The sequence below is a fragment of the Heloderma suspectum genome, chromosome 1 (genome assembly GCF_057233095.1).
Source record: "Heloderma suspectum isolate Gila_16-S chromosome 1, 16-S_ref, whole genome shotgun sequence".
NCBI classification, from domain to species: domain Eukaryota; kingdom Metazoa; phylum Chordata; class Lepidosauria; order Squamata; family Helodermatidae; genus Heloderma; species Heloderma suspectum.
The window spans coordinates 172,437,243-172,452,742 of NC_139458.1; the positions used below are offsets into that span (position 1 = coordinate 172,437,243).

Here is a 15,500-nt window from a genome sequence, read left to right on the forward strand (position 1 = left end):
CCCTATGACCAATCAAGCAGATAAAAGGCCTGGAGGTGGTTCTGAGTGTTACATTTGCATTTGGTAGCTGTTCACTGAAACTCCCAACATGAGGTCCAAAGAGGTGTCCATGTGAGTGAAGGAGGCCATCATTAGGCTGAGGAAAGAAAATAAACCCATCAGAGAGATAGCAAAAACAGTGGGAGTGGCCAATACAACAGTTTGGAACATCCTGAAAAAGAAGGAATTAACTTGCAAGCTCAGCAACAGCAAAAGGCCTGGAAGACCACGGAAGACAGCTAAAGTGGATGACCGCAGAATTCTGCTCATGGTGAAGAGGAACCCTTTCACAACATCTAGCCAGGTCAAGAATGCTCTTGTGGAGGTAGGCATGTCATCATCAACTTCTACAGTCAAGAGATGGCTTTATGAAGGTAAATACAGAGGCTTCACAGTAAGGTGCAAACCACTGGTAACACTCAAGAACAGGAAGGCCAGATTAGCCTTTGCCAGCAAACACCTAAAAAAGCCTGCCCAGTTCTGGAATAAGATTCATTGGACTGATGAAACCAAGATTAACTTGTACCAGAATGACAGAATGGGACGAGAAAAGTATGGAGAAGGAAAGGAACAGCTCCTGATCCAAAGCATACCACATCATCTGTCAAACATGGTGGAGGCAGTGTTATGGCATGGGCATGTATGGCTGCCAATGGAACCGGGTCACTGGTCTTTATTGATGACCTGACTGCTGATAAAAGCAGCAGGATGAATTCTGAAGTGTATAGGGCTATACTTTCTGCTCAGATTCAGCCGGATGCTGCCATGCTGATAGGACGCCGCTTCATATTGCAAATGGATAATGACCCAAAACATACAGCAAAAGCTACCCAAGAGTTTCTCAAGGCAAAGAAGTGGGATGTTCTGCAATGGCCAAGTCAGTCACCTGATCTCAACCTAATAGAGCATGCTTTTCACTTGCTGAAGACAAGACTGAAGGCAGAAAGACCCACAAACAAGCAGCAGCTGAAGGCAGCTGCAGTAAAGGCCTGGCAAAGCATCTCGAGGGAGGAAACTCAGCATTTGGTCATGTCCATGGGTTCCAGACTTCAGGCAGTCATTGACTGCAAAGGATTTTCATCCAGGTATTAAAGGCGATCCTTAAGTTTGAAATGATGTTGGCTTCTTCCATTACTTATGAGCCACCAATGATGTGTGTGTGTGTGTATGCCACTGGCTGTCCTTCCTGAATGGTTAGTGCCCCACTTTTGTCAAATCCCTTGAATTACAGCTGAAAGTCCTGACTTCGCTGGGTGTGTTTCCTTTCAACTTCAATGTGGTGGTGTATAGAGACCAACTGCCAAAACAGTTATCCTTGTTCCAATATTTCTCGCCCTGACTGTATCACTATTGTCATGTCAAGATTTCTACCCAGAAAGTGCTGTCTGAACAGGATCTGTGTGGTGGTGGTGGTGGTGGAGGTTGCACTGCATTCTATCCGTAATCAAATCTGTTTTTAATTTATTACATTTTAAATTGTTTTACTATTTTACAGTTGGTACGTGATAATGCAGATCTTCGTTGTGAGCTTCCTAAGTTGGAAAAACGACTTCGAGCTACTGCAGAGAGAGTTAAGGCCTTGGAGAATGCCCTGAAGGAAGCCAAGGAGAATGCCATGCGGGACCGGAAACGATACCAGCAGGAGGTAGATCGCATTAAAGAGGCTGTGAGAGCCAAGAACATGGCAAGGAGAGCACACTCTGCTCAGATAGGTATGTAGTGTGACACAAAAAGATTAGTAATACAAGTTACTAGTAGAACATGGTGCATCCAGCGGACATCGGAAAGGATTAGTGAGAAAAGTTACTAGTAGAACACAGTGCTTCTAGTGGACATTCTGGCTTTCTTGTCTTCTCCTGTATAATAGTTTTAAACTTTTATATTTCATCATGTTGTATTTTATGGTTTTAATTGTTGTGAATCACCCAGAGAGCGTAGGCAATTGGGTGGTATAGAAATATAATAAATAAATAAAAGGTGGTTCTATTTCTTAGGGATGTGTGAGACTGCATTCTGAAAGAATGTTCCTGAATTGTAGCTAAGGAGCCTTCTCATGCTCGAATGTATACCTTGGCCATTTTTAAAGCTTGCTATTGCATCCTTTCTTTTCCATAGGTATTATTGCCAAAAAGGCTAAGGAGGATATGTCCCTCTCAACTCTCTAGGCTTTAAAAAAAAATTTCAAAGCAGAATTACCCCACCCACTCCTTCTCAGTCTTGACCTCTCCATAGGTCAGGTCATTTTGAACACCTTTTTCAAGGCTAACCCAATCCCCAAACGTCATCATCCTGTGATTTGTCTTTTGGGTTCCATGGCAGATCCCACCAGTCTCTTCATGGTATAACTGGAATTGGTCCTTTTTACCTTTTATTGACTTTCTCTGAACTGCCAACCATGAGGATATTAGTGGCACTATGGCTGTGTTGAAAGCCTAGTCCTGTGAGTTCATAAACTTCTGTCTGTGCTCTGGGGTGGCTCACATGATTGAATGCTCCTCCACATATGTCAGGGAGAAGTCAACTTTTTTAGCCTTCTCCATAACCTGCTAGTTTTCTATGGAGATCCTCACCTTCAGTCTGAAATGGTACAGCTGAAACATACTTGAGAGAGAGCTTGTGTACAGTCTATGCAGTTCTTGTGTATTGGGGAGCGCTGTGTCCTTGTGTACATCATAGCTCCAAAGTACAGCACCAATACTTTGCAATGTGCCTTACCACTTGCCCTCTTCTTACTCTGCTCTTACTTCCCTGATGGGCAAGGGGTGGAAATAAAGCCCAATACCAAAATAGTTTTGGTGCTAGCACTCTGTCATGTTCCTTTGTCCTCCCCCTTTGATATCAACACACTCCAGGTTACCAGGCTTCAGGCTCACTACTTTATTAGTTAATGACCAGCTTCCTTACAAATGCAAATTCTAGGAAACTCTCAGACTACAATGGAAATCGCTACTCTGCACAATTACGAATATCAATAGAGGAGCAGAAGTGGAAGTTAGAGAAGTTGCCAGCAATTTGAACAAAAACTTCTCAGCCAGACTAGCTTAGGGGGGATGCCCCTCCCTCACAGTGGCTCCTTCCTTTTGTAGGCTATCACGCATAGCCAACCTGGTGGAGCGTCTGAGCTCCGCCTCTGACTTTTCCCACTTTGCCCTGCGACGGACCCTCACATCCCTCAAGTCACGCCCCGTGCTCTACTCCTCCCCCAAAACCTGGGTTCTCACGGAAGAGGAAACGGGGGGGGGGCCTTCAGGTTGAGCCATCTGTGTGCCATGGTCTTGGGAAGAAGGCCACTAGGGAGGAAGCCTCCCCCTGTTTTGACTGTTCCCATTCTGAATCTGAGCTGCTAGATATCTCCACGTGCTCAGATTCGTTCCTGACACACTCCATCACAGATCAACGTAACTGTACCACTTCCACTAGTCCCAACACAGCATCTTGGGCAGACCCACCTTTACATACCTTGAGGGACACAGCAAAGGCAGAGTCAGGCATCAAACACAGCTTCCTGGCATTGCTACCCAAAGCTATACAACAGTTGCCAAGAATTTCCCCAAATTCCAGCTCCATGTTCTCTCCAGTCTTTTAATTATAATTGCACACCAGGGCTCTGCCCTAAATCCTTAGCAGCTCTTTCATGCCATGGAGAGAGCTAGCATGCCCACAAGTGCATGAATGTACTTGGCTGGCCAGCAGGGGTAATCGTTTCTACATGCCGAGGTGTTTGGTCTACTGCTCATGGAACTCTCATACCCTTCAGGTGCCAAATATGTAAAAAGATTTATATATGTAAAAAATATGAAATATGTAAAAAACTCCCATCATCCCTCATCGTTAGCTATGCTGGCTATGGTTGATGAGAATTATAGGCCAAAGCTCCTGGAGGGCTACAAGCTGCCCACTTCTGCCTTGACGAAGAGAAAGCTATCTACCCAAGAGCCTGCTTGCCTCTCCAGTACCTGCTTGCTGTCTCTCCCAGCTCCACAAACAGCTTTGGTCTGGGCAGGGCATGAAGATGGGAATATGGATTAGTGGCTTGAAATCTGTAAGACACACAAGTGGCAGACAGTTAACAGGAAAGAACTAGGATGGTCTACACACAAGTCAGTAGGTCCTTGGGACCAACAAAAATGTTTTGGCCCTCCAGATGTTTTGGCCTACAGCTCCCATATTCACTCACTATTGGCTATGCTGGCTAGGGCTGATGGGAGTTTTAGGACAAAATGTCTGGGGGGCCACAAGTTGCCTAACCCTGGTCTAGGGACTTTGTCTTCCTAAAGCAGCATGCAAACATAAGTGTTTTTGAAATACCACAAAACACTTAAAACGTTTAACTAACACAACAGCATAAAACCAATTATAATTCAAACTAGTAATCCAATAGAACCAATTAAAACGATTTCATAATTTAAGACAGTGACTAACAGCAGTTTCAGTGCAGACCATCACTTCCACCAAACACAGACAAAAACTAAAAAGCACACTTGAAAGCAAATAGTGAAGGAACCAACTCTACTACCCTTGTGAGAGAGTTCCATAAATACAGGGCCACTACAGAGAAGGCCTTGTCTTTGTGTCTCCCAACCTAATAGACCTTATTGGCAGGTCAATGAACAGAGCTTCTATTGCTGATCTTAAGACTTGGCAGATTCAGTATGAATTTAGTAAGTGCATGAACATAGGGTTATATGCAATGTTGTGTTAGCAGAGTTGGCATTGTTCTGCTAGCAGTTGCACAACCACTAGCTGAGCATCCAGCACGACTAACCTAATAAAATCAGAATGCTTTTCAGAAGAGGAATCAAAGTACAGGATTTGACAATTGCAGAAAGCCCATTTTCATCCTTGTGCAAGCCGTAGGAGGGTTTTACTTTCAGATTGACAGTATTGGATACAACTTCCTGTGTATTGCTCTTTTAGGTAGTTTTTCTCCTCTCTCTGTGGTGTTAGTCAATTTGGGCTTTCTACAAAAAGGAAAAGGGGGATATAAACATTGGGGAGGAAATGAAAAGTGGTATGCAGCTTGTCTAAACCAAGTTTTCCCCATGGCTTTTATCTTTCTCTTTGCAGCCAAACCTATACGCCCTGGTCATTATCCAGCATCTTCCCCAACAGCCGTTCATGCTGTTCGAGGAGGAGGAGGAGGAGGATATTACCAGAACGTTAAATAAACCCCAGGTGAGCTCATGGTAGTGTGTAGTTCTCAGCATATGCTTCAAAGTGAGAAGCTCACTCTGCCAGGGTCTCAATTCTCACTGACAGAAAACTTGAGGGGGAAAGGTTGTCCTTGTCTTTGGAGGGGGCGGGGTAGATAGCCACTATCTTGAAAACTGCTTGGCTTTTCAAAGTATGGTGGCCTCTCTTTGTTTTGAAAAAAGATTGGGTTAGGGCAACAATGGCATTCTCAAATGGATTTGGAGACCAAATGCCTCACCCTTGCAGACTCCATACCCATACTTTGTTAAGCAAAAGAGTAACTTCCTCTTGAATTTGACGCTGAACCAGCAGTTTCACTGTATGTGTGAAGGATCAAGTTAAAGATGACAGCGGTTGGCTTCTCTTAGTGCAGATGTGCAATTCCAGGAAGTCTGAAAGCAAAGCCAGTTACCAGAACAGTTATCCTGCTTTAGCCCTCTGCAGACTTCAAAATTAACGGTGTTGCAAGCTGATGAGGAAGTAGCTGTGGCAGTTGTATGCAGAGGCCAGAAAATGTGGGTCTGGGCAGGTACCTGATCCACAAGATGCTGCTTTTTCTTGGGAAAAGAGATGAGAGTGGGATCTAGATATTGGCCACCATATTGCATTCAGCCTTACTATGGAAAGTTTAGCAGGTGGAGGATGGAAGTGTTTGGGCTACTTTAATGTGGTGATGGCTCTTTGCACAGCATGGAATATGAAAAGAGATGTCATTGAAGGAACACTGGTAGGAAACTTTCAGTACAAAGTACAGGGTGCTCAGCAGCATGAATCCACGTTACTTAGACCCAGTCGACGTGACAGGTGTTTTATGCCCAGGCATAAGAGTAGTCTAAATATACTCTTTGGGCACAATCAATGGAACTTCTGGATTCCAATATGCACACAGATTTCTGTGTATGCTGAGTCTGCCCTGTTCTTTTCCATGAGTTGGAATGTTCTCTCGCCCAGTTCAGATGTACCTATTGCAGCTTATTAAGCTGCGGTGTGCATGAGCCTTGTGCTCACATACACTGTCCTCACACTGTCCTTTCCCTTTGCAGTGAACGAGGCTACCTGGTTTAACTATGGTTACCAGGTTCAGAACAGCTTACTGGTTCTGATATAATGGGAAACAATAGTTAATTAACTCAGGAAGTCTTCAGGTGTGGTATGCTGAGGAGGAAAGGGACAGTTTGAGGACAAATTGCCCAGGTACAAAGCTCACACATATCTCCACTTCATAAGCAGAGATACGTGTTTCTGAACCAGGCCTAAGTAAGTTATGTTCCTTTTCTTGCCATAACTATGTTAGTGGGCAATGCTATGACTGCTGCAACTATGGCTCACTCATTGTCCTGTATAACTGAAGAACTAGAGCTTCTAAGGCAGGGGTGGGCAACTTGTAGCCCACCAGATGTTTTGGCCTACAGTTCCCATCAGTATTAGCCACCATTGCCAGTGGCAAAGAATCATGGGAGTTGTAGACTAAAACATCTGGAGGACTACAAGTTGCCCACCCTTGTTCTAATGCTTGAAGGGGTTGTATAGAAGGGTAGTTTTTCAGAAAAATGGGAGATCTCTTTTTGTCCTCTTGTAATCACCCATGGTGTTGCACCTTGTTCCTGATGAGAACAGGCTTTTCAGAGCATCTGTAACAAGTTGTACTAAACCAAAATGCAACTGGCTACTGTGAGACAAAAGTGTTACATCATTTTGTGATGCACTCAGTCACTGACTGGGTAGAACTGCCATGCAAGAACGTTCCTCCCCACAAAAGATGTGCACTATCTGACAGTGCTAGAATGTGCATGCTCTATCTCTCCACCCCCTTTTTTTAAAGCAGGCAAACAGGCTTTTTTGTTCCAAGACAAGGATGTGCTTCTTGTTATGTTTTTCCAGCTATACTGCTGCAGGAATAGCCACCCCCAATGCTAAAAAAAAGAGAACTTAAGTGAGACTGAAAAGAGGCCCTTATCACTGGGCTGCAACATGGAGGATGTCTGCCCGCCGCCATTGTTCCAATCCCAAATGGAATATGCCCACAGCAGTAGGGGGAAACCAGGGACAGCAGCAGGGAGACATATAACTGTGGGCAAAGTAGAGCAGGAAGTGGCTATCCACTCTGAGCAATTATTTACAGAGTGTGCCCTAGATAGTTGCAGTTCATAAGATTGTATGGAATGGGTCACTTGCTCAGATGAAATTTTTTCATGTGTATGTATCTGTAAACAGTTCTAAGAATGTATTCAAATTAGTATCAGAACTTGCAGATGCCTTATAAGTATTGAAGCTGTCCCAATATGTTAATTCAATTTAAGATAATTCAGGATTTGCCAACCAGGTGGAATCCACATAATGCTTCAGAGGGAAAAAGTCAAATTCAGAACAACAGAAGTATGCCTGGTAGTTGGGATTATCCATTCTCTCTTTCACTGCTACTATACTTTGCATGCTCAGAGCTTTTTCCTTGTTTTTCTTTGCCTTTAGTATTTATGTGCATCACTGTAATAAAAGTGTAGAGGACCAAATATAAATGGCTTTGCATGTTAACGCAGTTCTGATACTAATTTGAATACATCAGTAAGGTCTGATCATTTTTTCCTAATGTTTCCTAATGATTTTATTCTTAGATTGTTATTGTTGTTGTAGTAGTAGTAGTAGTAATAATAATAATAATAATAAATAGAAATCTAACATTTCAATTAAGCATCTCAAGCGAACTAGAGTTTCCTCTATTTTCAGTATAAGATCCTTGCTAGCATAGTCATATTTAACAAAATAAACTCGAAGGATGTGATTTTTAAAATATCAGTTTCAAGTTCCTAAATATCAATTTAGTCTGCAGTCCTGTACCCACTTACCTGGGAGCAATCCCCATTGAACTCACTGGGTCTTACTTCTGAGTAGATACATATAGAATTGCACTGTTAGTCACATTTCATTTCTTGGTATTTAAAATATTACTCTTATTACTTAAACAGTAGCTAAAATTTTGGAAAATAATGGCCATCTCCCAGCTTTTCCAACCATTTTGCCATGTGTTTTTTCCTGAAGCATCCTCATAAATAGCTGCACTGTTCTGTCACATTATCTAGAAAGAACTCTGGCTGGACGCTATGTGTGTGCTTTGTTCCTTTAGGCCTTAAATATTCATGGATAAGGTGCCCCCTTTTGTTGAGCATGTTGTATGTCATACCTGTAATGCAAACCATCTGTCATGTCAAATTTTGGCTTTATTCCATGTTGGCTGTTTTTGATGGCTGTGTATGCTTTGATAAAAGTGCAGTTCTCTCTGACATGGACAAAATTTACTGTGATTTTTCATGTGGTCTTAAGACAGGATTATTGTTTTTTGTTTTTTTGGTAAGGTAACCTGCATTTGGGAACAAAGAGGGGAATATATGATAGAATCTGTAATAAAAGGGATGTAAGCAGTTTAAAAAGAATCCACTACAAGTACCTTTCAAGACAAGATAAAGTGAACTTATGTCTGTTTTGTGTGCCTTAAAGAAACAATCTGCATGAAAGGGAGAACCCTGTCAAAAGCATATCTGCAGAGCAGGTGCAAAAACCCCAGGGCAAAGAATAATAATAATGATGGTAGCGCCAAGTATATTGAATTAACTAGAGAGAAAGCTGAAAAGACATAGAATGAAGCAATTCAGTAGCCAACAATAATAGTAAGGGGCACAAAACAAATGCAGATGTTTTAACTGTGACATACTACAAAAATACTTGGACAATAGCCTTTAGCGCTTTTTGAATTTTCTAAAAGGCAAGATCAACTGCATATTTAAGTATGCTTAAGTTCTCTTGAAATCAGTGTGACCAAAGTGCACTTAAGTGTACACACTATGAAAGAGGTTCCAGAGGATGGAGCAGAACTGGCGATCCAGACTAATAGGCTGATCCTAACAATTGGTGGTCTGTTCATTGGAACACCTAAAATGCCGTGAAGAGTTTGGTACCAGCACACTTCGTTAACACGGGTGCACAGGCTGATGGTAGTTCCATTTGTATTCTGCTTTCTTCAAGGTAACTTAGGTTGAGATTCAATTACTTTTTCAAAACTTCCCAATGAGCTTCATGATTGAGGATAGATTTTTGAACTTGTTTCTCACCAGTCCAAGGCCAATGGGCAGTATCCAGTGCTGCTGCTCTGCTTACATAATTGACCTAGTGCTAGCGTAAGTGACCTCTAGTGCACCGCCAATAATTGTATGCTAGCATGCTGGGTTTCCCTATAAAACCCATCACACCAACATATGCTATTAGCTTTGCGTTAGAGGTCACTTATGATGCATAAGAGGAACAGCAACACTGGATACTGCCCAATATTCTCTTCACTACATCACACTACTGACCAGTCAGTTTCTGAGCACAGTCCAAATTTCTTAAAGCCTGAGACAGTTTAAGTCCAGTATGTGTTCATACTGTTGTCTCCTCCCAGATGATCTTAGGAAACTTTTGCTTCATGTATTCTGTCCTCTGAGGATCAGATTGATTACGCATATCCCATCTGGTACTACTATTGTAAGATGAATTTAAATTTGAAAAGCACAGTTCCAGTTTTGCAATGCCATATCATTAGGGTGTGTATCCTAAATGCCAATTAAGATGCTCCTAATTATGTTCAACATGTGAATGGTTATTTTTGTAGGATATTGGACTAACCAATTTTAATTTTTTCCTCCCAGACAGATCAGGGTCCGCTTTGCACATGAAAAGTTGTCATCAGCTCACTAGTTCTTTTCCTGTTTGGACTGGATCTGTACTTCTGTTCATTGTATTCATTCTTTTGCCATCAGTGCACTGGTTTCAAATATTTTTCAGCTTTGCAGAATCTCCACGTGTACAGAAGTGTGCCCAACCCAACTTTTCTTCTGAAACCATGTACAGTGTATCTGCCACATGCACCTAGGCTAACAATAGGAGTCTGCTGCTCACTCTCTATCACTGACTTGACTACGTTTGACCCCACTGTGCCAGTTAACACTGGGCCTTTTATTCTGGCACTGATGCTTTTTATTTTGTTTTACATACTCTGGTGCATCAGTAAGATCCTGGCACCTGGCGTCAAAGAATTAATCATTCAACAACCAAGTGCCATCAAAAGCAGGTGATTGTGTTTCATCGTGACTTTCTGATTTTCTGTATAATATGCATATTATTTTATATTTTTAAAGGATGACAGTGTGCAGTTATATGGTTTAAAAAATCCTAATATGCTTTCCCCAAAAAAGTTCCCTGAAGCTGCATTTTGATATCCTTTTGAAATCTTTGGACTTGTATTTAAAAGAGGAAAAACTCACTTGGTAGCGATCAAATTCTAGGGTGTAGAGGAATGTGCTAGGGTAGAACCAGAACTTGAGGTTCAGTGGTCACATGCATTCATCATCTCAACGCTTAGTATTTTATCTGTAATAATACTTACATTGGTCAGGTTCTCAGAGAGCCATGTAGAAACATGGTTTCGATTAAGATGAAATTGAAAAATAGATTTAGAAGAGCAGCTGAAACCATCTTCCTTCCCTGCTCAATTTCTTTATGGTTTTGGGAGACCCTAATAGTAGTCAGAAATATGAGACATAAATCTGCTTTAATTAAATGAAATGTTCTTCAGGATGTTGAATGGGAATAAGTATGCATGTGTAGTGTGCAGTGCAAAAAAGAAAAATTATGGAGGGTATCTTTTTGAAATGATGCATTTTAACAGTATATGCTGGAACTGAACAATATGCAAGTCTGCCTAGGGATAGTATAGTTTTAGCTCATTCAATCAGTAGTGAGATAATTAGACTTCTTTTGGATTTTCTCATAATGACAGACGTGGAGTGTCGGATTTTATTTTTTAGTGGAAGGAAAACATAACCATAGAAAATGTAGGTAGGCAGACAGATGTTAAATCTGTAGCTTAATATGTCTGTTGTGTATCTTTCACAAATTACATATATACATTTACAACCATTTACATTAAAATGTATTGTCTTGAAAGAATATGAATTTCAAATTACTAAATTGGAGTTTGCATTCATTCAGTCCTGTATGCTGCTGTGGCTATACTTAAAAAAAAAAAAGTAACAGTCAGTTTTGGGGGCTTCTGAATGTGTTTGGCTGATAGACGTATTTTTTAAAAAACTAATCTGTTCTAAAGCCTTTGGAAAAATTGTGAATAGACTTCAGGCGTTTTGTTCTGATAATGTTTAGAAGCTCTCAACTGTAGCAAAGACGATCAGGTTTTGTTTAATTTATTAAGGGTTGCACTATTTGTGGGGGAGGGAGAGAGACTTTTGTTACATATTTAATGAAAGATTGCAAATTTTGCATTTGTTTAATTTATTTTGGTACATTTTTGTAAATCTTTTTTTTTTCTTAATACACATGTATATGCACTGCCAGCAAATTGAAGTGTGAATTTGCCATATCCACATCCAAACCCTATTTCTGGGATTAATGTGGCCAACCTGTTAGTTATGTATAGCTGAACTCTGTATTACAAAATAAAGGTACCAACAAGCCTCTTGTTGTTTCTGTTACTAAAACAATGGTCTTACTGCAAGTCTGTAGGTCATAACTACAATGAGGCGAGTTGAAGCATTTTCTATGTAGCAACTGCTCCAAAAGGTTGCATTTCTGTGGCTATCATAACATACAGATTATGATAGCCATATAAGATCTTGGACTGTACACCACTCATTAAGTATTATTTTTCTCACTTTTTGGATAACTAAGCTGCAATTGACTGCTTTCCCCCATGACTTTTGTTTAATCTTTTAAAATAAAAGCTCGATATTATGAATTATACCTGTGCAATCCCTGTTGGAATGAATTGGAATCAAATACAGTGATTTACCATAGCAATTTTGTAGTTAAGAACTTTTGAGGTTCTACATATGTGTGTGCCTGTCTTAAGCTACACGGAAAAGTTAGCTCTGATGCCTTTTTAAGGGCAACATTCCTGATACCTCTCTGGAGGAGCTAGTTGCTGATCAGCCAGTCAGTTCATCTAGCTTAAGCCCTTTGGTTGAGGCCTCAAAATTCACTTTTCCATTCTGGTTCAAAGATGGCAGATCCTCTTCTGAAATGCTGAAAAGGAATACAAAATTGCAATCCTTAAAGGTGAATTTTTAGTGTCCACACACTTCCATCTTGGTATTGTGTTACTGTACTTTTATTTTACTCTAGAATTACTCTAGCTGTATTAAGAGCTATGGATCTGATTTCTCAAGTGCTGTTGTAGTATGCTTTTAGAGTACTGTTTTATTGAATTCATCTCTGCTACTCAGATGACAGATATCTGTGTTCTATTGATTTATACCCTTTTTGAACCGTTTTCCTTTGCTTTTTTGGTTTCATGTTCAGAATGGTTTCTTTCAGTTCGAAAGAAAATGTTTCTACTCAAGAAGAAATAAAATTTATTTTATAAATTTTATTTCTTCTTGAGTAGAAATAAAATACTCAAGAAGTTAATACACCATGCTAGTTGGAGGGAAATGCAATGTGAAATTTTCCTAACCGTTATCTTCAAGTACACTTTTAAAATTTAGTTTTATCTTTTTGCCACTGAGACAAATTAAAAGATCATGACTAGATTTGCTAAGAGTATGTGTTGCCAAGGTAAGGTGAGAATGAATTGTCCTGAATCTATTAAACTGAAATGATTTAAACTATATTAGCATCCAAAAGCTGGCTAATTTTTGAAACATTTCTGTATACATACCTCAGTGAATGGAAAAACTACTTGAAAAAATAACTATTTTAAACTTTAAATTTCATATAGGAAATGGTTAAACCTTGATCTTGGCTGTACTGACTGTAAGGACTGTTTTCTCTGTGTGTGTTCCACATGGAAGCCATGTTGAAACAGAGGTTGTGCTAGAAGCGTGTGCAATCTACTGCTGATGGCCCTATGCCTTCATACTCTTCATAATACAACAATGTTTTAAAAATAGCCATACACATCAGAACTGCGAAATGATGCCTACAGGATGATCTCTTTTGTGTTAATAATTAGCTTTATTTAATGCATTTATGAAGCTAAAAACACATTGGACAAACATCTGTTTTTAACATCTGTATACCATACCACTTCCAAGTTTGTGTCTTACTCCTAAATCTGTGTCTGTCTTTTTTGAAACACTTTTAATAGTGGAAGATGTGGAAACAATAGGGATACAGGCATTCTGTAAACATATACATGTCTAGTTTGTAAAGTATGTAACGTGTACTCCAGATGTGTATTCTCTGGGATCTATGTATCTGTACAGTAGCTTGTTTTAGAGAAAAAAATGAACTGTGGATACTTTTCTGAAGGTTACAATCTGGGGGGAAATTGCCGCTATTATAAAAGATGCTGTAATAAATAAACCTCTTTAACAGCAGACCTGAACCTCCCTTCCCTTCCCCATAGATAGGTCTTTTGATCTTGGTTCTAAAAAACTATCTATTAAAATGTATGGATGCACTGGCAGACTGCATGATGTATCATCTCAAAACTGTTAAAAGGAAATAAAACTGAAGTAAACTTTCTTGTGAGTAGCATTTGTGGCCTATGTTTAGCAATGGTCATGATTTCAGCCTGTCCTGTATTTACAGATGGCCTCTTCTAGCTCATCTGTCTTTTGTAGTATGACAATTCTGAAATAAGTCAAATTTCATGCTTGTTGTTTTCTGTTTGCCTGTCCACACAAGGAGCAAGCTTACAAACCTTCTGACAACTCCTTGCTGAACACAGCTCATATCTAACAGGTTTGGGGGTATATATTAAAGCTGGTGGAACCAAGGAAAGTTTAGCTCTGAGAACAGGCCCATGGAGGGAAACTTTGGTTCCTGGAAAAAACATAATTCATAACTCTTGCACTCAGCAAAACCCCCTTACATGGCAGAGAGAGGAAGGAAAGAGCTAATCAGATTCGGTCTACTTCGCCAAAATTCGGCAGAAACATTAAGTGTTCTTGATTCTGATTCATTGTTGGCTGCAGCATAATTTCCCAGTTAGCAAGACACTAACAATCCAGTAAACAAAATGCCTGTCCTTGTCCACATAACTGGGCTTGCACGAAGGCTGTGTGTTAGGTTTAGAGGGATGTTACAAACAAGTTCCTCTGTGTTTGACAGGATGCCGAGTTTTCCAAAGTTCTCTGCCTTATGAAGCTGCTTTATATTGAAGAGACCATTGGACAATTTAGCCCAGTTCTTTCTACTTTGAATGACAGCAGCTCCAAAGCCCAGGCAGTATGTTCTATACAAATTTGTATAGGAGAGATAATTGAGGACCCTATGCTGCTTTGGGTAAATGTCAGGCCACTTGGAGAGGGTTCCCTTCATATTTTTGGACTGGAATTGTTCTTTCTAACCCTTTAACATTCTATACAAGACCACTTAAGTTCCACCAGGTGGCAGAGTGATCACAATACTGTTGTACTCAAATGTTCTGTCAGGGAAAGGATACACTTGGTAAAAGAACTAGGGATGTTACAGAATTTCGCCATTTCCCGGAGTCCGTGGCGGAACAGAGCAACCCCCCCCCGTCACCCCGCGGAATCCCCCTGGGACGGAGCCTACCTTTGTCGTCCATCCGCTGCCCTGGTCTGTAGCCGCCATTTCCATTCTACTTTAGCTGTGATAGGCTACGTAAGTATTTACATAGCCTATCATGGCTACTGCAGGCACGCCATTTGCGTCCCTGCGGTAGCCGTGATAGGCTACATAAATATATACGTAGCCTATCACGGCTACCGCAGGGACACAAATGGCAGCCGCAGCCCAGCAGTGGATGGAAGTCTGGCTGCGGGTGGCCCCAGCCGGTGGCTCCGCGGGCTCCCCATGGAGCGGAGCTGGCCAGGGAACATTCCGGGGGGGAGGGGAAGGGATAGATTGCCCCCCCAGTGGATGGCCCCAGCGGAATGAGCAAGTAATCCATACACCCCTAAAAAGAACCCAATATAAACCATTATTGATGAGCCTTATCACTGTCCTTTTAAAGCATTATTTGCTATGATGACCTGAATTTTCATAAAGCTTAGGGGGAGAGAAATGTATGCACATTTTATAACACATAGAGGCTCCATTAGAATATGTAACTGGTTTTCACACCTTTGCTAAATAAAAACTAACACAAAATAGTTTATTTTTGGTTCCATGCATCAATTTCATTGCAAATACTCTGCTAACTTTACATAAATGTAATAATATCACAGCCTAGCAACCATAATAAAGAGAGCGGCAAGATTCTAGTCCTCCTGGTTGCCAGATGGCTGGAGAGGGAACGGGTTTTCTGCACGCTT

At 40.8% G+C, this 15,500-nt stretch overlaps 1 protein-coding gene across 1 annotated transcript in view; it reads left to right on the forward strand.

The window, feature by feature from the left end:
• The window catches only part of KIF5C (kinesin family member 5C), a 117,701-nt gene extending 103,960 nt beyond the window's left edge, over positions 1 to 13,741 (forward strand). The window contains exons 24-26 of the mRNA XM_084810293.1: positions 1,535 to 1,751; positions 5,107 to 5,214; positions 9,912 to 13,741. Coding sequence (XP_084666419.1) covers positions 1,535 to 1,751; positions 5,107 to 5,207 — 318 coding nt within the window. The 3' untranslated portion in view covers positions 5,208 to 5,214; positions 9,912 to 13,741. The remainder of the gene's footprint in view (positions 1 to 1,534; positions 1,752 to 5,106; positions 5,215 to 9,911) is intronic.
• The last annotated feature ends 1,759 nt before the right edge of the window (positions 13,742 to 15,500 follow it).